This window comes from Lagopus muta, chromosome 17 (assembly GCF_023343835.1).
Source record: "Lagopus muta isolate bLagMut1 chromosome 17, bLagMut1 primary, whole genome shotgun sequence".
NCBI classification, from domain to species: domain Eukaryota; kingdom Metazoa; phylum Chordata; class Aves; order Galliformes; family Phasianidae; genus Lagopus; species Lagopus muta.
The window spans coordinates 8,993,634-9,021,386 of NC_064449.1; the positions used below are offsets into that span (position 1 = coordinate 8,993,634).

The 27,753-nt window shown below is 40.9% G+C and overlaps 1 protein-coding gene across 3 annotated transcripts in view; it reads right to left on the reverse strand.

Moving 5' to 3' along the window:
• TMEM132D (transmembrane protein 132D) overlaps positions 1-27,753 on the reverse strand; it is a 215,527-nt gene that overhangs the window by 13,485 nt on the left and 174,289 nt on the right. For all 3 annotated transcript variants that reach the window (XM_048964351.1, XM_048964350.1, XM_048964352.1), the window contains one exon: positions 23,801-23,944. In XM_048964351.1, the coding sequence (XP_048820308.1) occupies positions 23,801-23,944 (144 nt within the window). The remainder of the gene's footprint in view (positions 1-23,800; positions 23,945-27,753) is intronic.

The window sequence follows — 27,753 nt, forward strand, 5'->3', positions numbered from 1 at the left end:
CTGTAATACAAGGACATTATAATGCCATTAAATTCTTCTGGTGCTGTGCTCCCTTGCTAAAGCCTTTCTGGGCTTTGTGTCACAGGGGCCTTTCACACATCTACGCTGAGCTGCCTGCTATTAATTAAGGGCAGCTGTACTCACAAGATGCTCTGCAAATTCTCTCAACACAAGGGGACCGTGGGGAGTTTTATCTCTTAAGGGAGATGAGATCTGAATGTTTTTTTTGGGAACAAACTTGGTAAGATATTAAAGCACTTTGAGTTTTGCTGGGCTCCTGCAGCTCCACCTCTTTTCCTTACATCAGTGAACAACTCCACACACACATTTAATCTCCATGCACTGGGGCAGCAGAGGTCAGAGGTCCCTTATTGGCAGCATAGCACAGGATTAGGACTTAGATTGGTAGGTACGCCATGTCCATACCAAGCACGTGGCTCTGGCGAGCTGGATGTCAAGTTCAATCATCAGCACTATAAAATGTGCAGAGAGGATATTTCAGCTGTGCCCAGCACTGCATTCAGCTTCCCTGTTCTCTGAATGGGAGCAGAGCGAGAGCGCTGCCGATTCCTGCCACAAAATCCTCATCATAAGTATTCAATCCTCAGCCCCAAGTGCAGTTCTGTACACCCAAAGCTGTGCCCAAAACTCAACTAGCAGCCCTACAGCTGTGAAAGTGATGCTGCTGCATCACTTGAACACACAAACTCTGTTTCCTTGGCAAACAATCACTGACCAGAAAGGAGGGGTTCCTGCTGCACCAAGGCTCTTCTTTATTATGTTTACTTAAAACGTCTGTTTGTTTTATGTGTAAAGATGCCAGCTCTCTCTCCTTCAAAACACCCCACATTCTATACTCTTCAGGTGTGATCACAAGAAAGGGAAATGAGATTTTATTAATTTATCCTCATTTCACGGTTTGAGAGGCGATCTGTGGAAGAAAACACTCAGCCCTTTGAAGCAGAGCTGCAGCCAGCCCGGGAGAAACATGGAAAGAAGCAATAAGGTTGCTCAGAAATTACACATCCTCCCTACCCACTGCCTCCTGCAGTGTATATTGGTCCTATCCCTTCCCTAAAAGCATTTTAGTGCTCTTCCCATAACCCTTTTGAAGAAGGCATCTCTGGTAGATAGGTATCTCTGTAGCTGACTATTCCTTCAAGACTGTATACTCTATGTGAGGTTTGGGCTGAATAGCAACCAAAAATCTAAAAAGAAAGAGGGAAAGGGGAATGCACACCGTAACTCCCAGAAGAGGCACACAGTATTTCACCATTAGCTCTCAGAAATAACTGTAACTGTCTTTTCTCACTTCATTATCATTACTAAATTCCCATGGGACAACAGTAAAATCCTTACAGGAAACTGCTTTTCTGACGCAGTAATTGTTGGACCCCTTACAAAGTCACAGCTAATAAGTCTTTGAAAATTAAACGCATCTGGAGCAGTTCTGGTTTAGCCATTTCAAGGGTGGCCAATTAGGAAAGCAAGTCTCTGTATTTTGGAAACACACTGGGACTCTGCCTCCAATCTGTGCTTCTGCAAGTGCTCCTTCCCCCATGCAAGCACTCTCCATTTCTAAAACATGCATCAAGCACAGCCTTGCCACCTTGGCAACCTCATGGGATCTCTTCTGATTTAGCGCTGCACACATTTTCCTTGGTCTACCAGCATAAATGGTGATATTTAGTAACGTAAGTTATGTTAATGAGTCCTGCCTAAATCACCACTGTCAGAAGAAGAATGGAGGAGTCTCTTATAACCATTAAAAATGAATGAGGAGGGAAATAAATAAGCAAAAGCAGCTCATTTGAGCTATAAAAGACTTCAGAACACAAGCTGTGTACCAAGGTACAAAAGGATGAGGCTGTTATTAGCTCCATAACTCACTTAGAAATGACTCAGGGGAGGCGGAGCCACATTTAATCACCTGTGCTGGAGGAGTGCGGTTACCGCGATAACCCACTGCAGCCTGAAATCAGGCAATGCAGATAAATGGCTGCAATGAAGCAGCAGCACGGGGCGTAGATCTGCCCTAAGCCCATTGTATGTCTAGAGATGGGAGATGTCCTGGCCTGGGATTTTGTGAGGACCCAGAGGATGCGAAATCATCATCCTGAGATCCAATGGCAGCAGATCTGTGAGCCACTCTGGATGTTGCTGGAAGTAGGAACCACTGAACTGCTGCACTTAAGGAATAATCCCAGCAGCTCCTGTGATGAAGGGGCACACCTTCAAAGTATCCACACTTTTTCGCAGCAGTTTTCCTGCAGCAGCACAGCACCAGAAAATGCTGCTATCCACAGCTGCATCCACTTTTATTACCCAAATGCCTTCCTAAGAGCTTGTTTTCTGCCACGTCTCCATAGCATCATGCTGCAAGCATTCCTGACAATGCTTCAGAGGAAGTTCAGCAAAAAATAGACGTTAGCAATGAGATGTGCAATTGAAGAAATGTCTCTTTGATAGTTTTTTTTACTGCACTAATCCATCTGAAGCACGTTACAGGTGATATTGATGAAGAGAGCTCTGATGCTTATTTATTTCTAAGGAATTTTTAGTTTGTTCTACAGCTCTGTGGCAAATATCAATATATTATCCTCAGCAAAATATACCTGAGCAAAATGTAAAATAGCACATTTCAAAACACCTTACAATACTGGGCAAACATCCAATTCTAGCTGCAAGTTTAATACTTCTTTTGTGAACATTATGGGTCTGACATAACGTTTGCAGCGTGTTGGTGTAACTAACTGAAAATCCCCTCATTAAAAGCGTCTCGGAAGAATCAACTTTAAAAAAATAAATAAAGATTGAGATTTGGAGTATATAATTTTGGTGGATTTTTTCCCTCCAAAGCCCAAGCTTTGCACTCACTTTTGAGTGCAAAGAGCCATCAGATAAATCTTTATGCAGTGGATTTGCACAGCCATGTGTTTTTCAAGGATGCAGTGAGAGAAGAGCAGCTTCTTCCTTGTCCCCACTGAGCTCTGGGTCTCTGGGGGATGTGAGGTGGTTCCTTTCCCCAGAGCTGGCAGTAGGGCTGCCTGCAGCACGAAGCCTCACTGTAAGAAGGCTTTCAAGACACCTATATATGGTTTCATTTTTGGGTCAAGAAATTCGGTTTCATTTCAATTTCAAATGATTAAAATTATGTAAAAATACCATGAGATCAAGAAAGAAGTTATTTTAAAATGAAAAAAATCAAAACATTTCACTTTGGAAATGTCAAAACAAGATGTTTCTTTGACACAACAGGAACCTGTTATCGTGCATTTTTTTTTCTTTCTTTCAGAGATGAAATTCCAGAGAAGTTTGCATAATTTCTTGAAACTGTTTTCACAGAACTACAAATTCTGAGAGAATATATCCTATCAAATTTTCCCCAATAAGCTTAATCAGCTGGGGCCACAACTCAAAGCAAAACCATCACAAGAAAACTCTGCTCAATTAAAATCCAATCACTTCATGCAATCTGGAGTATCTTTAGAGAAATGAATAGTGCTATTTTCATTTGCAGAAAGGAGTGCAAAGGCACAGGACAACCTCTTTGGAAGTCTGGGATTAATTCCCAAGCCACGCTTACAAGATAGCTATGTATAATTTACTGAGACACGTACTCTCAAGGATATTGAAGTCTTTACTCCCATTGAACTCAGGGGAATTTGGTGGTTAAATCTCTTTAAGAATCTGGGCTTGAATCAGCTTGTGATGTATTTGTAAAATGAGGAATACTCTCCCCTTGTTTTACAAGGATTTTGCAAAGCTTAATTTATAAGAAACAAGGTGCTGGGGTTACACAAGTACATCTTTCCTCTGCTTAACATTTCTCCGTAGTTAGAGAACAGTCCTTCCCTTTTTCCACCCATTCTAGGAACCAGCAGCCAACGAGAGCCCTCCATCAGCACAGCACAGCTTGGTGGGATGCACCACAGGGTTCCTGGCAAGCAGGCAAAGCCAAGAGGAATCAAACAGCTTCATTCACTCCTGCTGTCCTCTGCTCCTTCTGCGGCTGCAGCCATCCCTATTGCTGTTGGCTGTGCTGCCGTCCCTGCTTTCCAGCTGGAAAAGGAAGGTGGTGCCTTCCTGCCCACCTGCTGCTCCTGGTGCTGGGAGAGCAGGGATCAGCAGGAGGATGCTCTGTTAAAAATCACTGCTGCCAGCACGCGGTCAGCAGGAGGATGGAGCGGCCTCAGCACCGGCTGCCCTACATCATGGGGACATGAGGATGTCAGTGCTGGCACACAGAAATGCCAACGTTCCATTAGACAAGTGCTGTCTGACTGCTCGCCAGTACTGTGGGCTCAACCCACCACCTCATGCTCAGGTTTTAGAAGCCACAGTTGGCTGCAACAAATGTGACAATGCTTTCTTGCCAGTGTTAATGAAGTTACAGCTTCCTACCTCTCTCCTGATCTGAAAACCACATGAACTCCATATCACTCGCTGTGGTTGCCCAAGCAAAGCGGGAGAAGAACGATAAACACATCAAGTACCCTACGGTTTGTCACTACACTGAGAATGCCATTTCTTCCCTCCTTCCATGAAAGCTTAAAGAGGAATAATGGCAGTAGAACAACCATGCTTCACACTCATGAAATAATGGAGATGCTCAGGCTGCAATTATGATAAATACTGGCTGCCCAGTGAAGGAGAGCCAATGGAGGGACAAACAGGACGGACCACACACTGACACAGAACCAGGGGACAGACAGTCTACCATTGGTCAGCTCAGGTCAGTGAAGCAGCACAGGGGAGAGGAAGGGAACTGCAGCACACAGAGCCTGAAATAGCCTACTGTAAGGTCTCTGTGTATCATGCATGAGAGTCCCCTTTGGGAGAGAGGAAAATGGGCAAAGCCACATGTGGCAGGGATCTGAGAATACACAGGGAGAGCAAAGTGCTTCAGGTTACTCCTACATTCTCCCGTGGCAGCTGAGGGAACAGAGGATATGCTGAAACTCACCACATGCAGAAAGGGCAGATGAAGGAGATCCGACATGCCTAAGGCATCACATAATATTTGTAAGCAAGTCAAGAAATCAATTCCAAAATCCCAGGGCTCTTCTAGAAAGATGTTATTCAGAACCAGAGCACCACTCTGCCAAGGCAAGCTGTGTCCTCGGGGCAGGTGTTCCCTGCCTGCTGCCTGCAGGAGCACTGTGCTGGTGCTACTGGCTCAGGCTGCTGCCACCTCCATGGCTTCTCGAGGCTTCAGCAGCCATGGGAACTTTTTCTTTTGGGGTGATACCCCTGCAGCATAACAGCGTGGGCAGTTGGAAAGATTGGGCTGTCTCAAACTCTGCAATTTATATAGTACAGTATTTCCATTGGCTATGTTGAGTTCTCTTTTTTGGCACTGCCATCACATATATTACAATTATGTTAACAAGCCTGTCCTAAGGAACTCCTATTTTTCTCTTCCTTACCCTGAGACAAACTTCCAGTCATTTCTCATCTACCCTTATCCAGCCATTTTTGATAGACTGTACAAGTGTAGAAGCAGAACTCTACTTCATGAACAAATTCAAATGACTATTACATTGATGCTGCTCTTAGTGGCATAGGTAAAATGGAAACAAAGCATGCTTGCTGTGCTAAGCAGCGTGCATTGCAGCTCCTCCACACACCCAGCTGTGCAGTGCAGGATCCCACTGCCAGGCAAGACATGGGGCTGAGCTTCCCTATTTCAGATGGAACTTCTAAATCAGGAGTTCCCGAAGTCCTGCCTAGATGACAGTGTTACAAACATATCTGTTAAGCAACACCTGTAGAGAAATCCCCTCCTCACCAGCTGACCAATTTCCACCCTGAAACACGTGCAATGAAAGTCACTGTCCACCTACAAAATCTTCATATCGTATTCTAAAATTTGCATGTTACTCAGCACTGTGAACAAGCTATGATTCACCACTGACTCCAATTAAATTTATTTTTTCCCTTGAAAAAATAAGACTCTCTTTTAAAGAGTCTCCAAAACTAAAAAATGAATAACATCTAAAGATTTTTTTTGTATCAGCTGATGCAAAAGGAATTACCACTGTTACTGAGGCGTTAAGCATGTCTGCTACGGTTTAGTAAAAAGTGAGAAACAGAGAAACCATTAAAAAATAAATTTTGTTTAAGGCTACAAGAGAAATGTAAAACCTTCTAAACTAGTTAAGACTTCTAAACTGGTTAGCAAAAGGCACTGGGCTGATATATGCTCTGCCTCCTTGGAATCACTCATCATTCATCTCCATCACTGCATTGCAGACTAGAAGCATTGCTATTTTTTTTGACAACATTCTCATTTTTTCAGCTTCCAAAAAACCTCTAGACAGGGTTTGTCAGCTCTAATTATGCAGCTCGTGCTGCAGCAACAGGTGGTTACCAAAAAATCAGAAATGACACTTTGACTTTTGCAAATGGATTCTGAAGTTTGGGCCGTGTTCTTGATGAAAATAGCCATAAAGGAGGGAAGACAGAAGAATGCTGAGGGCAGTCATATGAAAAGGGGAAGACTCACTCTCCTGGGCATTTCTGCACCTTGGCATGCCACAGGTGCCATGAGCAGGTCATGTGCCAGGCCCTGCAGCAACAGATTGAATAGGATGCTCAAAGAATCACTCTTCAGTAGAGTTTCCATTCATTAAGTGAGGACAACAGCACTTATTACCTCAGAGAATATAATTAGTGGTTGGAGCCCCAGGGGCGTAATATTTCTGCCCAAGGATTTCATCCAGACCTCAGACTTCTTTCTGACTCTGGTAGGCTTTAATCCCACCCTAAAGGGCAAGCACTTCTGCCCTTGAACAAGAAGAGTCCTGTTCAAATTTCTTTCCAAGAAGGAGTGGGTTATCCATAAATTTTAATGAGGTACACCACCGAGAACAGGTCTGACCCAAGCCAAGCATGAAACCAGACCTCCACTGACTTAAAGGTGGTGAGAGCCATGCAGGAGAAGCAAATGAAAAGACCCTGCAGGGAGAAGAGAAGCCCATGATGAAAGCAGAGTAGAGAGTTTGAACTCTTCAGTGTTCTCAGACTTTAGTGTCCCATGAGCATAGATCTGCAGGCAGCTTCTTGAGTTAAGCCACAGCTCAGCTGGTGGTTAATAGAATAATGACCAAATGCTGCTGAAATTACTTTTGTAACTTAGACACCATCCTGAGCAAATGCACTGCACTTTAGTCACTTCAACACAGGGAAAAGAAGATGAAATGTGTTTAGCAATGGCAGTCTTTCGAGGTTAGTGTTACAAGGACAAAGATATTTCCATCTTGGTAATAGTATGGTTTCAAAAAATCTTGAAGATTCAGCCCTCCTCTGACACTGAATTTGCACAGCCAAGGCCTAGTTCTCTTGCTCTGGGAAGCAGGCAGATATCCAACATCACCACTTAGAAGAAAAAGGAAAATCTGTTGCTATATACATACACTCATGCATGCACGCCAAGCTCTGGAAAGCTGGCCAACACCTTGCAGTGACTGGAGAGAAACAACGCAACAGTAAAGCATGAAAAATTTCTCACAGAGACCTATGGCTTTTTAAGCCAAAAATCATTTGCAGAGGAACATATAACCAAGGCAGTGCTTCAACAGCACAACTGTACCCATAACACGCAAGTATCAGAGGAAAGCTGGCATCAGTCAGCATGGACAGACTGAAATGCCAGAGAGTGCTTTCCAAACCACATTCACTATAAAAGTGACTGCAAAGTTTATATTAGAATGGGAGAACACGTCCTTTCCCACCAGAGCTGTGGGCTAGGATGTGAGAGCAATGAAGAGATTTCTGTCCTTGCCTGACCTACTACCACAACCTTCTCTTATTAGGGATGCCTATTTCTGAACAACTGAAGATAAATCACTTTCTTACTGGTTTGCAAAATGGCACATTGCTGTGAGCTTGCTGCCCCTCACACCAGTAAGGTGTGGCACACAGATGTCAGGCTGTGCTGATGGTTGGCCAGCTGGTGGCCATGGCTGGGGGTTCACTGTCTGACCCACCAGTTTTTAGCAAACTCCTCTCCAAAAAGCTGTCCTCAGCTTGCTTGTTATCAAGCAAACTCCATGCAGGCTGCCTGCTCTGCCTCTTCTACTGGGTGCATGCTCTCTTTGCAATAATTTCTGGAAGATGTCAAGTTCTCAGTGCCCAGTGGTTTTGTTTTAGCAGAGAGGGTGAGAAACAACAGCAATGCATCTATGTGTGCATGCTGGGAACAGGATGGGAGTGATCCTTGTATCCCCAGGATTCCCACACAGTGAGTAGCGGCACCAATCTTCAAGGAAAATCTCATCATCATTCCACCATATCTCCAACCACCTGCAAACGCTGCTGCTGCTAATGTTCACTGCTCATTTTACATCTCCACACAAGCCCCTTGCAATGGTGTTGAGCAAAACCCAGGCTCCTTCAGCATCCCTCTGGGGACAGAAACAATCTAAAGCCACTTGCTCCCCTTTGTGAACAAAGGTCATTATTTTGATAAATTAGTTAAATCTCTCTCAGTCAGCAACAATGACTCTGAATTATTCAGCATGCATCTGTCTTTTCCCTTACAAAAATGGCTTGTAAAGCAATAAGTGTATTTCATTTGAACCACTTCTAAAAGATGTAAGACAGTTTGGGTTCACTCCAGTGCCCCTTGAAGTCAATGGGAGTCTTTAGTTTAATTTCCATTTAATTAATTTCATTAAACTTGCAGATCATGCCAAGCGGGGAGGGGTATTAAGTAGTTCAGTGAACAGGATTAGCATTCAGAATGATGTGATAGTATAGAAAGTTTTCTGAAATAAATAGATGCAATTCAAGAAAGATAAGAGCAAAGAAAAAAGTTGGGTAAAAATAACAGAGTAGAGGAAGAGAAAAGATCAGTGTTGTGACAGCAGTGGGGAAAAAAGGAATGGTTTCCACACCTGTGCCCCCCTCAGCCCATTTCAAAACCTTTAGCAATTTTTAAGCTATATATTCAGGTATGAACCATGTAATGTACAACTTCTCTGTCTGCAGTGTATTTTGGACACCAAAAGACGATGTGAAAGCCACCCCTTCGAGCTCTTCTGAACAGGAGCCAAATGTTCCCTTCTTGATGACTTAGAATGAAGTCTTTGCGGCAACATAATTAATGCTCCTCAAATGCAATTAAATAAGTTTGCAGCACACAGACAAAGCAAATGCTCTTTCATAATCTCTTCTTTCCTAATAAGATGTGAAAAAACACTAAGCATATTACACTAACCTGTATTTATAGCAAAAGCGACAATAACGTACATTGCTTTTGTGTTCTCATGTGCAAGACAAGACATTGCCTGAAAATCGATTGCATTTCATTAAATCAAGAAAATTCAAACAAAAAACATATTAAAAAGACGGGAGCAAAGGCATCTTATTTTCCTCAGGCAGCTAAACAAAGACCTGATTTAGGATCAGTTAAATTGCCACAGATCAATATTATTTCATTTCTGCATCTCTTTCTTGGTGCACTCGAATAAAATAATAATAACAATGGTGATGATGATGAACATTCTACATCTGAACTATTCCTATTATCTAAGTGTCTCAACATTTTGCAGGAAAAAATTCTCCAAGGCTTTGCAAATTACATTTGCAAAGTGAGAGTGAAATCTCAAAGCTTAGTGGACATAAGTGTGTGTGTATGTGTTTTTTCATACAAATATATGTTTATATGGCATAGATATTATTATCCTCAACGTGCAACTGAAGGAATGCAGTGTTTAAGTGGCTTCCCCTTGGTCCCAAAGTGCTACATGCAAATGCTCTCTGGGGCTGGAATTGAGGCCTTGTTTGTCAGAAATTTGAGAATGATCAAGCAAAACATGAAAACACAAATAGGAAAGCCAAGCCAGAAACTGATTCCTCTCACACACATCCCAGAAAAATTTATGACACAAAAACACTGACAGAATGGACAGCAGGCCAGCTGAGGATTGGTGAAGCAATTTCTATTTCTCCTCTGCTGTTTGACTTCAGAAAAGGTTCATTATCTGCTCATTTTGTTCCTTAATGTTTTACTTCGAGCTGTTTAGATTGCCACAGGACTATCAGCAACAGGGAACTGCAGTTCTTGGTCACTGAAGTTCAGTACTGCTGGGAGACAGAGGTGCTATGTAATGTAAGCATACAGAAAGAGACAGTCATAGATGTGCTAAGAGCAAGTATCCGTGCCTCATGCCTATCGATCTTCCAGGGCAGGAAAGAACAGACCAGATACATGGGACATAGACTGTGATGTGCTTGGGGCTAACAGTCAGCAAAGCAACAACAGTTTTTAAAACACACTGGAGGTGGCTATGAGATGAGAAAAACTTTGGCTTTTGTCACTATAACCAAAGAGAAAACCAAACTGTGCTCTAGCTCTCTCCCTGTCAGCTCTAATGTAACTAATGGGGTTACATGGCACTGCAGTCAAGGTGCATTTGGCCTTCAAGTTCAAAACAGTTGATCTTGCTGCTAACCTGAGCCTACAGCTGCTTTGAGCTTCCTTTCACTTTCAATGAAAGGACAATAGGGACACATTCAATAAAATGTACCAAGAGCTGGCCTCCACGAGGACAGGGAATGGAAGGTAAAGGACAGTTTGTAAGCATTTTGTAAGATTTCAGTTGCTTGTTCCCCACTGACTTTGATAGGAGTCATGCTGCTTTGATCTTCCAGATGCTTTCACACGCTTTCCAACCTGACAAGCACTCACACATTGTATCTGCTCACTGTTAAATCAAGGTGAGTCCTGAATTTTGTTATCTGAACTATCTTCAAACAACCAAAAGGAAAAATAGCCAGGTTGCTGGCATCTGAAAGCACACTGCCCCGCTGCCCTGACACATCTTGCATGGTCTAAGTGTTTAGAAATGAATTATATTAATAGTTAAATTGAAAAACCTGATCAAGTTCTGCAGTGCCCTGGACAGACCTTCACCTCCTTTCAAAGACAGTTATATCCACCTCCAAAGAACCATTTATGAAAACATTCATGAAGACATTCCCGGGAAGGTAAGGGTGAGAGGAGCTGCTTTCACAAGGATCTTCAGGAATTTCACGTTCAAGATTCTGATGGACACGTGATGCCTTCACTCCTTTACAGAGCTCCCAACTCCAAGGACAGAGCAGCCTGTCATATCTCTGGCACTGCAGATACTCTTGCTCTTTTACAAAGACCTCATGGCCAAAACCCAACAACACGCACGTATTTAGCGTTGATGTTGTGCCAGACATGCTCAGCTTCATCAGACTTTACTGCTTCACTTATGCTAATCCACAAGCACCCTGCAGAAGCATACCCTGGCCTGAATGGCAGGCACCTGGAGCAGCTGGGCAGCTGTGCCTTCTCTTGATTTCCAAACAATGTGAACAAACTGGACAGCCCAACTATACGTAAAGCTCCCTGGAAAAATGCACATATTAATGCCAAGCTCTGAGCACGGCGAGCTGGCAGGAGACCGCCCTGGTTTTATCCTTCACACTCATCAGTGGGCTGAGCAGACCACAGATGACAGGGCTAAATATTACTGCAACTGTACAGAGCCCAAACTGCTACTGCAATTCCAATTGATCACAGACTTATCTTTTTCACTCAAGCAGAGCAGAAGCTGGGCTGATTTGGTATCACTGTGTTGGCTAAGCATACATTTGTCACTGGCAGAAGAGTAGAAATTTTGTTGGTGCCCTGCCAACTATCCTCTTGTGCCATTGCTCATTTACACTAAGCCTCAAGATCTGTTATGAACAAAGTTGCATGCATTTGATGATTGCTGCTCATCAATTCATAGGGAGGGCAAGACTGACAAAGAGGGATCACGTCCTTACAGCAGGTGGTGTTCCACAGGCTCCACACAACCTTCTGAACGGCCCTGGGAATTCATTATCTGCTGCGAGATTTGTAGGTGAGCCATTTCACTTCCTATTTCACCCTCAGGTCAATGAGGGCTGTCTGCCCCAGGAAGATGATATGAGGGACTCACTAAGGTTATTCAGATTTTATTTACTTTTTTTTCAGAAGCAGAGGTGATCCTCAGCATGAAAAATCATAGAAAGAGAAAATTTCAGGATATGTACAGTTCCTCCCTAGGTTCTTCTGGGTTCTTCTGCCTGTGCTGCACCCAGACTCTGTGCAGGTATATGGACTTTTCCCACTGGCACCCAGCTGTTAAAAGCCTTCCCAAGACTTTTGTTTCTGTTTGTTTGAAAAGCAGAATTCCATATAATGAAGAGAAAATTAAAGATGCAAAACTATCAACAGAACTATGACAGCTCCAAAATCTCAATGTGTAGTTACTCATGCCTGTAGGACTGATAAGAACCAAGCCACACTCCAATTTATTGGCTGCTATATTCTTTTTTACACAAACCAGTACCAAAAAAAGAGTTGTTCTGTCACTCTCAGCTACTGTGAGGAGAACTTAGCACAGTTACATCTGGAACTTTGAGCCTTCTTCCCTCAGACATGTGCAAACAAGGCAGATTTTAGCTTCTTTGCAGTGAGATAGATGGGTGTGTGTGAAGCCTAAAAGACTTTCACAAGTTAAAATAAATCTTTCCACATTAGCAGACACTTAAATGGAGACATCACTCACATGAAATCTGTGCCTGTCCTACCTGTTTTTATGTACAAAACACCAATCACAGATGTAGCCTGGCCAACTTACTTCACTAAGATTGTTTTCTTCCAAATCTTTGTAACTAGCTAGCAGGGAAATGTTTGCCATTTAGACTTTCTGAATTAAAACAATTTCTCACTCCCATATCTACATTTAAGTCTTCTATCAATACAGGCAAGAAAAGATAATTTTCCAGTGGATCAATATATGCTTCTTCCTCTTCTGCACAACTTATTAATGAACTGTGTGTGGAGCAGAAGCATGTTTCCCCCAATACATTATTCCTCATACAATTTTAAAGCACGTTCATCTACTTCAAGCAGACCTGGCTCTTTCAGCTAGAAGTTTTGCAGCCTTAGGGATGCTTTACCAGATGAGCCAATGATCTTTTTAACACCTTGAGTTTCTGACATTCATATCTTGCATTAAATCAATCTCCCTTTCATGATTTTTATTTATACCAATGCTCAATTCTATTACAACCATCTCTTCTGCTTTCTCAATTTCCTCTATTATTCTTTTTTTGGGTCTATAATATCATTTCAGTGGCTAAGTCATAGCCTGTCACTTCACATTTATGAACTGAAACATGAATGTGCATTATTACTTTATTTTTATGAAAATCCATGATAACTAATGCACTGATTGAATTTCTACCCAGAGGCTTTATGTCTGGTTTCACGATATCTGGCCTCTAACCCCCATCCCTCCAAACAAACTTTACATCTATATTTACATACCGGGCTCATTATAGTTCTTTATCTCCCTGCTCCAATCACTTCAGAAGCTATAATGGATCTAGGCAGGAGCTTAATTAGAAACTGCTCTTTTCTCTATTTTGAGCTACATTTCACGTGAAAGGGAATAATATGACTCTAACAAATGAAAGACTTGATGCAACCCCACAAACGCCCCAGGCAAGTTAGATAAGTGTTTAGTGGAACAGACAATTAGACAGTGGGAGATCATGGTGGTGCCCCATCCCCTATGAAAGTGGCATTCATTTTATTCCCATTTCTACCCTTATAACAGAACCACTCTCAGTAATCTGGCTCTGTTTTATGATTATACCAATGCAGGCAGAATCCCATTATGTTCAACACTCTCTTGCCTTATTTCCCTTCCTAGCTAAGCAGGGAACACCTCAGACCTAGGAGATGTACTCAGTTGCTCTTGGTCCCATAGCTCTGGCTCACCTGCACTCCTGTCATTCTATAGAGTACAGAAAATATAAAAGGTGTTTTCACTTGTAAATAACTGGAGTGGTCACTGCAGTGTCAGCTTCTGACAGAAGAGCTTCGGGGGCATTCCCAGGAAGAGAAAAATGCCAAGATACAGTGAGGCCTGCCTGAGTGATAGTCTCGTTAACATTTAGCTCATTAAAACTCATTAAAACCATAGGGCAGCCTTGAAGCACCCATAAAATCTGATAGCAGACAACTGATCTATACAGACACCAGGCTCCAGAAAACATAAAAGTGTTCCTACTAATTCCATCCTGTGTGCTACAGATAACAGGTGGGGCTGAACAGAGGGTTTGCATCTGAATTATTTTGAAAAAGAAAAGTGTAATTATTACATATTATTATTATATTATTATGATAAATCTGAGGATTCAGTAGAACATCTTCAACTTATTGCAGCTGTTTGGGGAATGAGAGCTTTCCTGAGAGCTGGTGGGACATGGCACTCTTGCTGTCAGACTTTGCCAGGGAGAAGCACAGATTTCATCTTGATCTCGCACCTAAAATGATCTCTTGAATTATATTTGCCATAAAACCTGAAGCCCAGTGCTCAACTCCTGTTAGACGATGCAAGCTCAGTGACCTCACATCACAGACAAAACCTCAATATTATAATCCAAGTTGTTTTTCTAATTCTTCCTTGGATCATTTCACTAAAAAAACAGAGTAAATGACAGAACAGACAAAGTCAATTACTACCAAATCCAGAGATATCCATGGGGGTAGTTTATGGCCTTAGAGGATTGTCATAGTCTTGACATATTACAGCAACCTCTGGCAAAAGTATCTGACTATACACAATTTTTTAAACTAGAAGTTTGCAAACAGCTGAGCATTTCACCCTTGACTGTATGTAAAGCATATGACTCATATTTTGCTGATGACAGAGTGGGAAAGAGACTCTTCCACTGCAGATAACTCTTATCCTCCCAGCACAAAAAACATTACCTCTTGATTTGCTTCCTGTGCTGCTAAGCAAAGGACGTCCTCTCTCAGTTCATCTTAACCTGGAATCATCTTGATTCATGCCCTCTGGTAATTTCCACGTTCTCTTTTCTACATTTTTTCTGTGGTGGGCACACATTTAATTTCAACATCTTGTTTTATATCTCAGTTTTCTCAGAGTCTCAACAACAACAAGAAATCCAATCCAGCCAATGGAGGAAACTGTGAGATCAAATGATAACTGTTGGATCTGGATGCTAAAAATGCAGGAAGAGGTTACTCAAACCCGTGCACAGCTTTCCCACAGCCTGAGATCCAAAGAAATAAATATCAATGAATGTAGCCCAGCTGAATCTGCTTAGAAGAGTGAGAGTGGGAGATGGGATTCGACACATACATTGTTTAACCTGGCAACAAAGGGCACAATTTGGAAAACTAGTTGTCAAGGTGTCTTCAAAAATTAGCATAGTATGTACAGCAGTATTGCCAGAGGGACTGCTTCCTATCCTGTCTACAGAACTGTGTGAAATCCTTGTGATGAAATTCTCAGCCCTAGGGAAACAGCTGCTTTCAAGATTTGTTACAAGCTTGAAACTCAGCTCGGCGTCATCGAAACGTGTGAAGAACTTTCAAGGAAACATGTGCTGACTTATGGCTATGGCACTGAAACAGCTAAAATTGGCTCGGGCTGATCTTTGCTTTCAGCATTAAGCTGATGCCAAACCCTCCAGTGATGGTGAGAGCTGTACACAGACACAAAAAATATTCTCTGCAAGGAACAGACTCTTCTGATCATCAAATAAAATCCAAAGCAATCTCATTAAGTAAACTGCATTCACTTCGGATTTTTAGTGGCAGAAATAAGATCTAATCATCAGCAGAAATTGTATGTGTGTGTGAGACTGGGCCTGACTTCTTTCTTTGAGCGATAGTCAATTGCAATTAAATTGAGATTAAACAGAAAGAAGAGATTATATAAGTTGGGAGAAAATGTAAACTTTCTCTGAAATCCCATCTGCTCACAATTCATGTTTGTACTTTAAATAAATTTGAATAACCATTAAGAACAGTTATGGTTAGTCTTTAGGTTTGTAATTTCTGGTAAAATCAATTGGATTTGGTGCTTAAATAGCTCCAATCCAACAATAAGTTAAAGTAATAATGCAAAATGTGGCTGAAATTGGAAAGTTGTTCAGCATTTCTACGGTAGATGATATGAGACAAATAAAAGCATCATTGTCTCCTGCAAACAAATACAGCACGCATGCCACAACCTCAGAGTATGCAGGAGACCAGATCCTCTCACGTGTAAAGAATGAGACTGTTACAGATAATTATTTATTAAAATAAACTGGACTCAGATAACCCCTTGTATTCTGACATCTAAAAGCATTTTTCAGATGTGCTTTACTTGTTTACCTTCTCCTGCTCCTGAAAGTCTTTCAGAAGCACTACATCAATGTTATAAATAACTGCAAAGAGAACAAGTAAGCAGGTAGCTGAATGTCAGAATGGGAAAGCAGTGAAGAGCTGAGCACACAGGCCAGGACTGCACTGCACTTGATAGAAGAAAACCACTCCACAACATCTGCCTCTGAAACAAAGGGCTGCTGAATTACTTAAGGACAGCATTTGTTGCTGTTTTTAATTTGATTATTGTACAGCAAAAACATCTCAGAGAAAGGATGAATTGGCCCTTCACAGGATACCTTTGGACTCTGCCCAAGCTTACCTCGCTCTCTAAGCAAAAGTTGAGACCTTCTTGAATAAGAAACTGCGTGAGCTATATATGGGCCTTAGGAGACATTAGGATACCGCTGAATATTTCATTGTCTGGAAGTTTTCAGAAAAGGTTACCAAGGGCACTGATACAAGAAGGCTAACAGCTGACAACTCAAAGGGTAGGTAAGGACAGGAGAACAGAAATGTATTTAAGAAACAGCAAGGACCAAATAATAGACAGTATTGAACAACTGGATAGCTACTGCAGAACCACAAGAGGAGTGAAAGATGAGGCTGAGTTAAGGGCTGCATACTGCTAGCTGGGTGTTAGTCATGTTGTTAGCATCAACAGAGACTGGAGAGAGAAGTCTATCCCATCTTGCCTAAGACAAAGTTGTTTAGTTTGTGGCCTGATGTCCTTATCTGTTCAGCTCCATGAAAAGAGTTGCAAGATTACTCCTAGAAATTAATGCAAAATGGTCCACAACTGGATAAAATGGAAGAAATTTTCAGTCAGCAGATCTGCATGTCCTCTGTTGTAAAAGAAATCTGAAAATGTTTCTAAATCCTTACTCAGCCAGTAATACTACATCATGACACTTATTTTTATGTGCTGTGATTAAGTTAAGTTTAACAGGAGTGCTTCCTAAATAGCCTGTGCTCTGTCCTAGTTAGGGGTATGTATATTATTAACAAACATAATGATGATGCTTTGAGGGTACATTTTATTCAGAGATCTCAAAGCACTTTTCAAGGATTTAATATTAATGCTCTTTATCTGTCAAGGTAATTCAAAACCATTATATATCTTTTGTATGTGTCTAGGCTAAGATAGATCAAATAAATGGCATGCCAAAGACCACAATAGCACACCGATGTCACATCTAAAAGCATATGCCAGAGCCTGCACTACAACCAGCACATTTCAATATAGCATCTGAAAACCCATCCAATGGGTTCTCCAATTGTTATCTAATCTTATTAAGGCACAGGCAAATGAAACGAAAATCAAAAGTCACACAATGTATGCAGACTGAGCCCTTATTAGGATCTGTAATGCTTAAAATCCCAACCCAAGATTAACCACTTGTGCGGACTCTTTATTCATTACCTGTGAAGAGAGCACTAGAAATCATTGTAAGTCCTGAGTTCAATATGTCCTTTTGATCTCAGCCTACCCAACACTTACAGGCAGTGGCTGTGTCCCCTCTGAACCATGTGTGCACCCCAGCTCCTGACTGCCAGGGCAGCACGAGGCGCTGAAGCATCCCTGGCTTTGTGCAGCATTGTTCAGCAGCAGCTACCAGCGTGCTATCAACATTTTTCTCATCCTCAATCCAAAACTCAGCTACATAGCAGCTTCTAGGAAGAAAATTAACTCTATCCCAGCTGAAATCAGGACAATATGGCATCTTGTAACTATTTACTAGGTAGCAATAAAGCAGCACATGATTTGGAGGATGGCTTAGAGCAGGCACCAGGAGCTATAAAAAGCACATCTTCTAAAAGAAAGTGGCAGACAGGCACTGCAACTGAACAACACAATGAGTATTAAAGCTAAAGGGAACTTTTTAAAGAATCACAGGTTATAATGATTAATGTCAGGTTCAGTTTTGGAGATAGGTGCTGTTGGATGCTCTGAGCCCAATTTAGCTTTCATTTATATCAGTGCAACATCATGCGCTTCAGTAAGGCACTGCTGGCTTAGCCCAGTGGAATAGAGAAGAAAATAAATTTCTTTTCGCATTCAGCTTGTCTGCTCCCTACTTTGTCTTCACATCAGTCCTTCTAGAGGTCATCCAATCTCTTTTTATTGAGATGATGGAGCACTTCTCAGCGCTGGGATACAGCACACAATGAATTGAGTTTTGAAAGCAGCTGAAAAAAGTAAGACACATAATCCCCTTTGAAAAGGGAATTGATTTTGACATTTCTACATGGTTGTTTTTTTTTTTTGCTGTACAAATCTGACTCTCAGAAATAGGCAAAACACTTGGAAGAACATATTCCCAAGTATCTTTACTAGAGGGATTCATAGGCACAGGACCAGGATAAGCCTTCCACATGGATGGCACCAGACTAACGATATAGCAGCAGGGAAATGCCTATACAATGCCAGCTCATTCCAATGCTGAAGCTATGAAATCGAACACTTTCCAGAATTTCAAATCTTTGTACTCAAAAGCTACCTCATCTCCAACACCAAGAAAAAATAGAAGAAGAAATTCGAAATTGCCTTTCTGCAAAAAGAACAGCTCTACAAACCTGGTCATTATAGTTTCTTTCGAATCTCTCACAATCACTGCTGACTACTAGCTGTCTTCCTCTCATCATAAACTGTTCATATCAGTGACTAAGAAGTGAAGCCATGAAGCCATGATCCCCGACTCCGTATTCAACAGAATTCCTCACTCAGATCCTCTTTGACATCTGTTTTGGCATTCTTTAATTTTGTCTTGTTCTTATGTATAAATACATTTGTCCCCACAATGTAACAGAAATACCACAGAAAGAAAGATTATCATCATGGCTCGAAAGGAATGCACATCCTTTCCTATTAAACAGACTTGTTGGTATCTTCTGCAGAATTTGGAAAAAGTTCCTTTTCAAGAATTACGCACTCAACTGTCCCACTCATACTGGGATTTCCAATATGGGTGATGAGAAAAAGGCAAACAACTCCACCAATAAACCTTTGGGTGAGTTTTGGATGGTTCTTGAAAGATGTGGGACTGTTACATCACTTCTACATTCAGAACTCATCTTTGCCATGACTGCTCTTCATACTGGAGAGATAATAGCATTGTTCCTTCTACCTTGAAAACCAACATCAGCAGCACTCAACTTTTATTTTGAGTACTGTGTATTTCTGAGTTTGTCCTCTTTACTAGATCAGACCAGGAAAAGTATTTTCTTTCTCACAGTTGCTTCCTCCTAAGGTAAAAAGTTCAGAAAGATTTTGATGTCAGGAATACTGAAATTGAGCTGAAATGACAGGACATGATTTCATCATTTTCTATCAAAATGAAATGTTTAGACGTAGCAGAAAATAAAAACATCCATTTGCTGACTTAAATCAAATGTTTGTTTCAAGACAGATCAAAGTTATTTGGAATGAAATAAGGCAGTTCAGCTGGTGAGAAAAACCACATTATATTGTGGAAAACCATGGCAGATTGAACTTGATCTTCACCCAAACCTCCAGGCAAAGATTTATTTTTCCATAAATTCAGCCCTAAACAACCATATTCTGTGCAAGTGTTCAATCTAAACAAAATCCCATTTGCTGATGGGAAAGTATCTTCTTTCATATCACACAACAAACTACATTGACCACATCCACTTTTCCCTTCCACTTGGATGCTCTGAACCCTGAGCTATAAAACCTCTGTGACAACCTCTCCTGAATATTTCACATTGTGGTTAGCTAGTGGAATAGACTGTGACTTCTGAAACAGGGGCTTGCTCTTCTTTGCTGCTCTTCATCTTCTGCCCTGCTCTACCCCCATTGCAGGTTGCATTTCTCCCTCTGCCCTCTCCTCCCAGTGACTCACTGGACAGACAAAGGCCAGGATGAATACAGGCTTCTTGCTTTGGACCAGGTGAGCTATTAAACTCAATCAAGCTGTAACACACAACACAAATCACTCTTACCGTGGCTTAAACTCAAGAAATAGGAGGGAAACTGGGATTCTTCATACACTTGTTTCTAAATATTGGTGCATCTTCGCAACACCTCCATTTCTGTGGCCATGTCTTCACCTGCACACATGGTGGTTATCTTTTCCAGCTGAAAACTTGTGTCATGATGTGTCCAAAATTGTATTGCAAAAAGAATCTCAAATGAACTGCCCTCAATGGTGTGCATGACAGAAGCAACAGCACTGAGACTGCCAATGCTAAACCAGGGAGCAGATAAAATCCTGGACCTGACTACGTTCTCCTCTGATTTTGTACTCTGTCACTCCACCAATTTTAAAAGAACTCAACTTTACCCTGTAGTGCACACAGAGTAAGGAGGAAGAGAAGCAGCTGCTGAAAGTTTAATGTTTTAAAACACTGTTTGCTTCAGGCTGTTTTAGGTGCTCTGATACTTCACTTTCTATTAAGTCTATCACTTGGTTAGAAAGATGTTATTTTGCCACAGATAGAACCAGGCTAAGTGTTACTGGAAGTTCTGTTTGTCTGAAGTAATATCTTAGAAATTGCCATGTGCTTTGTTACCTCCTTCATACATTCCACAGCAATCAGAATAAAGCAGCTATTAAGCCTTCACCTGACTGGGAGTGGCTACCTACTACATAGATGTGGTTGGAACAGGTTTGTATCTCTATCTGAAAAGACTGAAAATGCAGAGCATTGAAAAGTGATGCTTTGGAGATTTCTCTGCTTTGGTAAGGCTAAAAAAAGGGGCCATTCTCATTTGTGAAGCAGTCTGTAATTTGCCTCCCTTACTTTGGAATGGTTCCTCCATCAGTGTAGGCTAAATCATTTCACGCCATCTTTTGCCATTAGTGATATTGTTTAAGTGGACTAAATTCTGTTCTGACTTATTCAACCAAGTTCAGGTAGATGCAATTTGGTAGAAGTGCTTTGAAATCCGCAGCGAAAGAAGCGAGTAATAAATGTGGCTCCTGTAACTAGAAGTTAAGTGGAGATACTAACATCCAGCAGGGAAAATGAGCTTAAATTCTTCATCAAACAACACAAAAAACAGAAGGAATAAAAGATGTTACGTGACAGATGTGTTGAAAATCCTGTAACAGTGAAGACATAGAAACCTAAGACTTTATATTTCAATGGGCATTTAGAGCAGACATTTTCTCCCATTTTTTATTTCCTTTCTCTAATGCCCAGAGAATAGAAACTCTAATTACTGTTGCATGCTGAAGGCTGGCCACTAATTGTATAGCTTTATCTTCATTACATAAGATGTCTGTGAATAAGGCTTGGTCTGAAACAGAGCAGGTAAACTGAAAACTCAGACATTTTCAATTAAAAGCTCACTTTAAACCGGTGACTCATTTTAATGCTCCTGAAATCTGCCATTCTACTGCAGAGGAGTGAACTTTAGTGGGATGTTTGTAGAAGCCTGGAACATCTTTTCTCTGACTAGATTTTCTGTTTGCTGTAGGTCTTGTCATTAGCATCAATGTGAAAGGGTATGTATATCAAAAGCACATAAACCTTTATAGGTACATTAATGAATTTACAGATGACAGATACATACATAGGAATTACTACCACTTTAAGTTCTTTGCCAGGGTAAGAGATGAATATATTATATACCAAAACAGTTGGAGGTTTATATAGGCCAAAACAAAATGATTTGATAAACAAGAACTGCAGAAAATAAAATTAATGTTTAAAATATATTCCAGATGATATATTTGCTTTCAAATTATTTTTCCAGTTCTCTGAATAAATTGAAAAGTTAATTAATTTATGTGAGTGAAGACTTAGCTCATTAACTTCAACAACACAAGGCAAGAAAAACAAATTATTTCTTTATATTTTAAAACTTAGATTCAGTTCATCAATTTGCTGTATTTGGCAGATTTATCAGATTCTAAGGGGCTCCATAGAAGCAAAAAAGTTGTCTAGATTAAGACAGTCAGAAAGACATTTAATCAGAAAATGCCAGCATGGTGGCTATTCAGATAAATAGAAGACCTGAGTAGATTCTAAAATGAAAACATAAGTGAAGATGGACTTCTAAATTGCATGGGCTCATCTTGTGTAAAAGAAATTATCATGAAGAAATTGCTTAAAACAAGGCCAATAAGTATCAACCTTACAACATTTTGACAAAAAGCTAAATCTGCTTAGAAAAAATTCAAGGGAGATTATTTAAATCCGTACCCAGCTCTATTCTTCAATTACCCTGCTCCAGGTTGTCATTCCCTCTGTGACATAAAGTTACACATCAAACTTCCAGCAGTTCTCCCATATGACAGTAACAAATAAGCGCCTGCACTCTTCTTTTCCTTTAAAGACAACTACCTCCACCAGGAAGAGTCTTTTTCAGCTAATGGGGCCCAAAGAGGCCTGCTTAGAGATAAACAGTACCCTCAGCCATTTCAATCTAAAGTAAAATGAACGAAGGTAAGATGAAGAATGCTTAGCATTCCAGTCAGTTTTAGTCTAAGGCAAATTTCACAAAGGCCAAGTCCTCAATATGGTGCAGTTCACAAAAGTTAATGGGAAAACAGTGGTTTCCAGCAGCTGGAGGGGTGGCATGGAGTATTTTTAATCATTTTGTGACATGCTGGTTATGTTAAAAAAAGAAAGAACATTTATTTGTAGCCACGTCTCTTATTTTGTCTTCTCATGTGACAGCCATGCATAAGTTTGCAAAAGCATATAAGCTGCTGTACATGAGCCAACATTTCTGTCACCACACTGGAATGCCTTCCACTATCTCCAATAATCATCATGGTCGACTGTGGCTTCCACTGCAATTAATGTACATGAGCCATTAACTAACCTGAGCAGAAATATTCAGGGCTTCTTATAAACTTTCAATGTTTACTGGTACAAGATGAATGTCTTCATGAATCAGTACACCTCTTGAGGGTCCATCCTGACCCTAAGATTTCAACAAAAATGGTGGCTTAGAAATCTTCCTGCAAGATGTCTCCTCATCATTTACTGAAGAAGCATACACTGAGAGTAAAAGGTACGAGTGCCATTATACTGTCTGCTGCTGCTGCTTATCTTTCAAAGATCAGCCTACATAGCTGTTGTACAGAGTAAATCCATTGGTCAAGTGTCTTATCAAGTAGTTTCCAGTCCATGACTGGCAGGCAATGTGCTTTCTGTGGGGCACTCTATTAGCTGCAGAGAATCACAATTTCAAAGCTAATGTTTGCAGTACATGACCGGCTTAGTACCAAGAAAAGACATGAGCTTTGAGACACACAATTCCTATACCAGTGTGGCAAACTTCAGAGGAACTATTTCCTTTTCTAGAAGATCAGCTGCCAACTTTCCTGACCCCACACAACCCATATAACTGAAGAGTAAAAAGGAGAGGTAGAATGAACTCTGAAAATACTTTTCAAAGGTGGGAAGTGACAGGCAGTTCCAAGTATTTGACACGTAGATTGGAATATATGCAATTTCCTGTTTGTTTCATTGCTCCACCGAACCAATCTACACATAACAATGATAATAAACCTTAGTTTCTTGGCAGTATAACAGTTAGAAAAAGAAAGAACTTGTCACATTAGAGAACATGACTGTTTTGTTGGGCCTCTCCCTTGGTGCAATGAAGCAGTATGAACCTACCTTAATGACATCTTCATCTGATGATCTGCACTCCACAGATTCCAGAAGATCAGTCACAGTCCCATCATCTTCTACAGAGATCACTTTGACAGGGACAGCCACTGTTTTCCCAGTGAGGATAGCTGTGTTCAGGATCTCTGCTTCCTAAGAGACAAAAAAGCCCTTTTGATTAGCATATTTCACTATTACTTCATTAATACCACCTAGAATCAGCATTACATTAATTTCTAAAGACAATTCTAAGAATTATTCCCAACACGGTAGGCAGAAAGAAAAAAATGCCTTCCCTTCAATCCTGGAACCAAATTTCCAGTTCTGACCTAGGACTGTTAAGACATTCATCATATACTCGTTACTCTTTCATGAATACTCATCAGGTGTCAGAGCAACCTGGCGCCCAAGGCATGATTCTGTGCCATACTAACAAGACATTTCTTGCTTCTAGCAACAGTGAAGACTCCATCCTGAGCTCACTAGTGACCATGCTGATCACAAAAAAAAAAATAACATACCTTACATTTGGCTGTTTTATCCAAAATACATATATACAAAAGAAATTCTAGCCTTAAATGCAGGCTTTAGGCTGGCCTTGAAGATGCAAGTTGGCAGATCCAGCTCATGTCCCCTAATTTACAACTAATGAGAATGGCTAGTGGCAGCGCCTCTTGTGACAGGAAAGATCTGGGTTCTCTTGCTCTACTACCTAGGGAATTAGAGTGCTGCCCTTCTGGCCTCATCAAAAGGACTTCATGCAATGCAGGGCAGTAGGGAATCAGACTCTAGCCAGGCTTTTTCGGATTTATCCTTCCTCATGTTGGGTAGTTATGGGCAAGAACTGTCTGCAATTGTTTCTTGTCCATGGTAAGGGAGTTGGAACCAGATGAACTTTGAGGTCCCTTCCAACTCAAGTCATTATATAAATCTATGATTTATCTATTAATGAGGCTCATGCAAACCCATCCTCTCTCAAAAAGGAAGGATGCTGGGAAGGTTTAGGCTCCTTAAGCAAATTCTGCAGTGACGTGTGTTACAAGTATACCATCACTGTGAGGATTATCGCAAAATCTGCACCTTCCATTTGATTTATTACTTCTAGCACCAAGTTCTGATTATGTGAAGAGTACAGGGCTAAGCAGCACCCTCAGTTACCTGGATGTTATGTCAGCCGTGCACAGCAGAAACAGCTGACTTGTGCCAAGATACACAGGAAGCCCAAACTGGTCCCTGAATTCTTCATCTGCTTATTGTAGAATATTGCTCACTCCTGGAAAGGTCTCCGAGCTTTTCAGAATCATGCCTGCGAATCACAGACTATCCCATAGAACAAGAGGCTCTTGATTTCAGCTATCTCTCGTGAAATAAATGCTTCCAAAGCCCCCCAAGTGCTAACTGCTCATTACCTAAATAGCTCACGCTATGAGCTTTGAGATTGACCTGATTTCACTCATGGAAGACAATAAAGTAAGAGACTGAAATTGAGTTACTGGGAGATGATGACTCCCCCTACTGCCTCTTGGGTTAAGGAGGAGAAGCTGAGACTTTTCTCATCTAAAGGGTATGCATCAAAGAGACCTTTTCTTATCACTTAAAGAAATAGAGATACTTTATTCCGACTCAAAGCAATATGTAAAGAAAGAAAAAAGCTCATGTTCTTTTGATAGCTGCTTTGCTAAAGTTTTCCCATCTTCCCCGTGATCTTTAGGGGAGGGTGAAATAGGATTTCACAAAAAGAGAATTTATGAAAATCCTCTCCCTCCCTCAACACAAAAGCCCTTCAGATATTTTGAAATTACAATTTATATCAATATGAGAACTGTACTGTAAGGCCCATCTGTCATGAGTGCACATTTGAGCTCAGAAGAGGATATATTACTCAGGCAACCGAGATCTTGGGAAGATTTGCAATTAAGTTTCCAGATTCTCTTATTTATTTCAGATCTGAGCTTCGCAGCGAAGCTACCACATGCAGGTTGTTTAGATCCAATTGCCACTCTCCTGTATGCTCCACTGAGCTAGAAATGGGGCAGTTTGACAGAACAAGTGCTATTAAGCATCCGTGATAATTACAGAATCCAAGCATTAGGTTCCTATCTCACAAACATTTTGCACGAATTGCATTTCAGTGGGACTGTTTGAGGCCACAGCACATGCCTAGCTGCTTGCAACTAGTGCCAAGCTGAAAATACCTGCTCCCCCAAGCAGAAATGCCCTTCTTCCCCCAGTCAGTATGTTACAAAATGAACCTTGTAATTATTTTATAAAGTAAAGAGAGATTTAATAACTAACCCTCTGAAACAGTATGATTAATGAGGTCTGCTCACCAAAGGCAAATGTAATTTCCCATGGTAAGAACTAGTAACTGATAACGTTCCTCAAAAGCTTCATGAATTTGTGTTTCCAAATTCTAAGTCCTGGCTTTGGACATTCTGAATATGGACTACATCCTAATGTACACGATACCTGCTGCTCCCTGGAAATGCATGCAAAACCAAGTTACTCAGTACATCAGCTATGTCACTGTCACTAGCTTCTGTTCCTTCTCAGTCACTTTTGAAAAGCACATCTAACACACAGGGAATTTCTGCATGCCCAAAGTCTCAGCTGGCTTCAAAGCTCCATAACATCTTGACATCTTGCCCCCAGAGCCACGGTCCAACAGAGCTGAACTTCAACCAATCATGGCAGTAATCCTGAAGACATTAATGGGAATGCTTAAATACCAGGAGATGAGTGTATGCATTGCTGATTCTAAGAGAAGGAAGTAAATTCATGTTTTATTACTAAAACCAAAGGTTCCAGAGTCAAGGTTTTATAGCTTTTGTCTGTATTCACATTCTAGATGTATGTTCGCAACCAAAGTGTTTATGGAACTGTGCACAGCCCCATCAGTACAGTGTTCAGCATGTGGCAGTGCTGCTAATTCTTAGGCAGTCGTAATGATGTCCATCCCTTTCTTGTCCAAAAGAAAAGAGGGGTGAAAAAAATTATTGTCTGGAGTTCATGGAAATAAACACAGTGTTTTTCTATCAGTAAGTGCGTGCCCAATCCCAGGAAAACAAATCACCCAGTACTTCTCTAAAGCAAAACAAACACAAAGCAAGCAGGCAATGTCTGCAGCTGTGCTGGACTAACTGAGCTGTACATTCTGTCTGCAGAGTCTTCAGTATGTCCACACGCAGGGGTCTGGTGGATGATTTCTTTAAGCACCTGGTTTGCATCTCTCCCTTCAACGTAGAGGCATAATAACAATTTACACCAATTTATGCAGCGGGAGCAGAGCAAAATGTTTTTTCAGTCATTTGTTTAATGGTAGAAAGGGCTTAATGTTCCCATGGTGAAAGCGTATGAAAATTATTTCATTTGAGGAAACAAACATGATGCTTATTTAGCTACATAGAGATTTATGGATCAGAGTCTCAGCATGTAAAAGCTATAAATCTAAATAGTTTCTAATTTAAAAGTGTTACTTTTTGCTGCTTAAGTGATAACAGAATATTCTGAAGAAATATTACTTTCTTTATCCATAACTAACACAGATTATGCGAGATATCATGTTAGGGCATTGCAAGATGGAAATACTTACAGGTTTTGCAAAGCTATAGAAAAGTACTCAGACCACATAAGGTTGCTTCCTTGAGCAGCTATTAAAAAGTTGCTGATCTTTCTCTAACCATTACATAGCATAGCTCGCGTACACGGATCCCCTAAAATAACCAAAGGAAATAGGAAGAGCAATCAGGGAAAAACATTTTTCTCTCACAATCGAAATGGAAGACCAGGTAATCTTTACTCTGAAATTACTACTGCATTCAAAAATGGTAATACTGTCCAAGAAGATTCTGGAGTGAGCATTCTTTGCCTGCTGAAGAGATTGATATTAAATAACTGAGCATATTAAGCCCTCCAGCAGAATCATATTCAGAAGATGCACACAGTAAGTATCTATTTAAGTA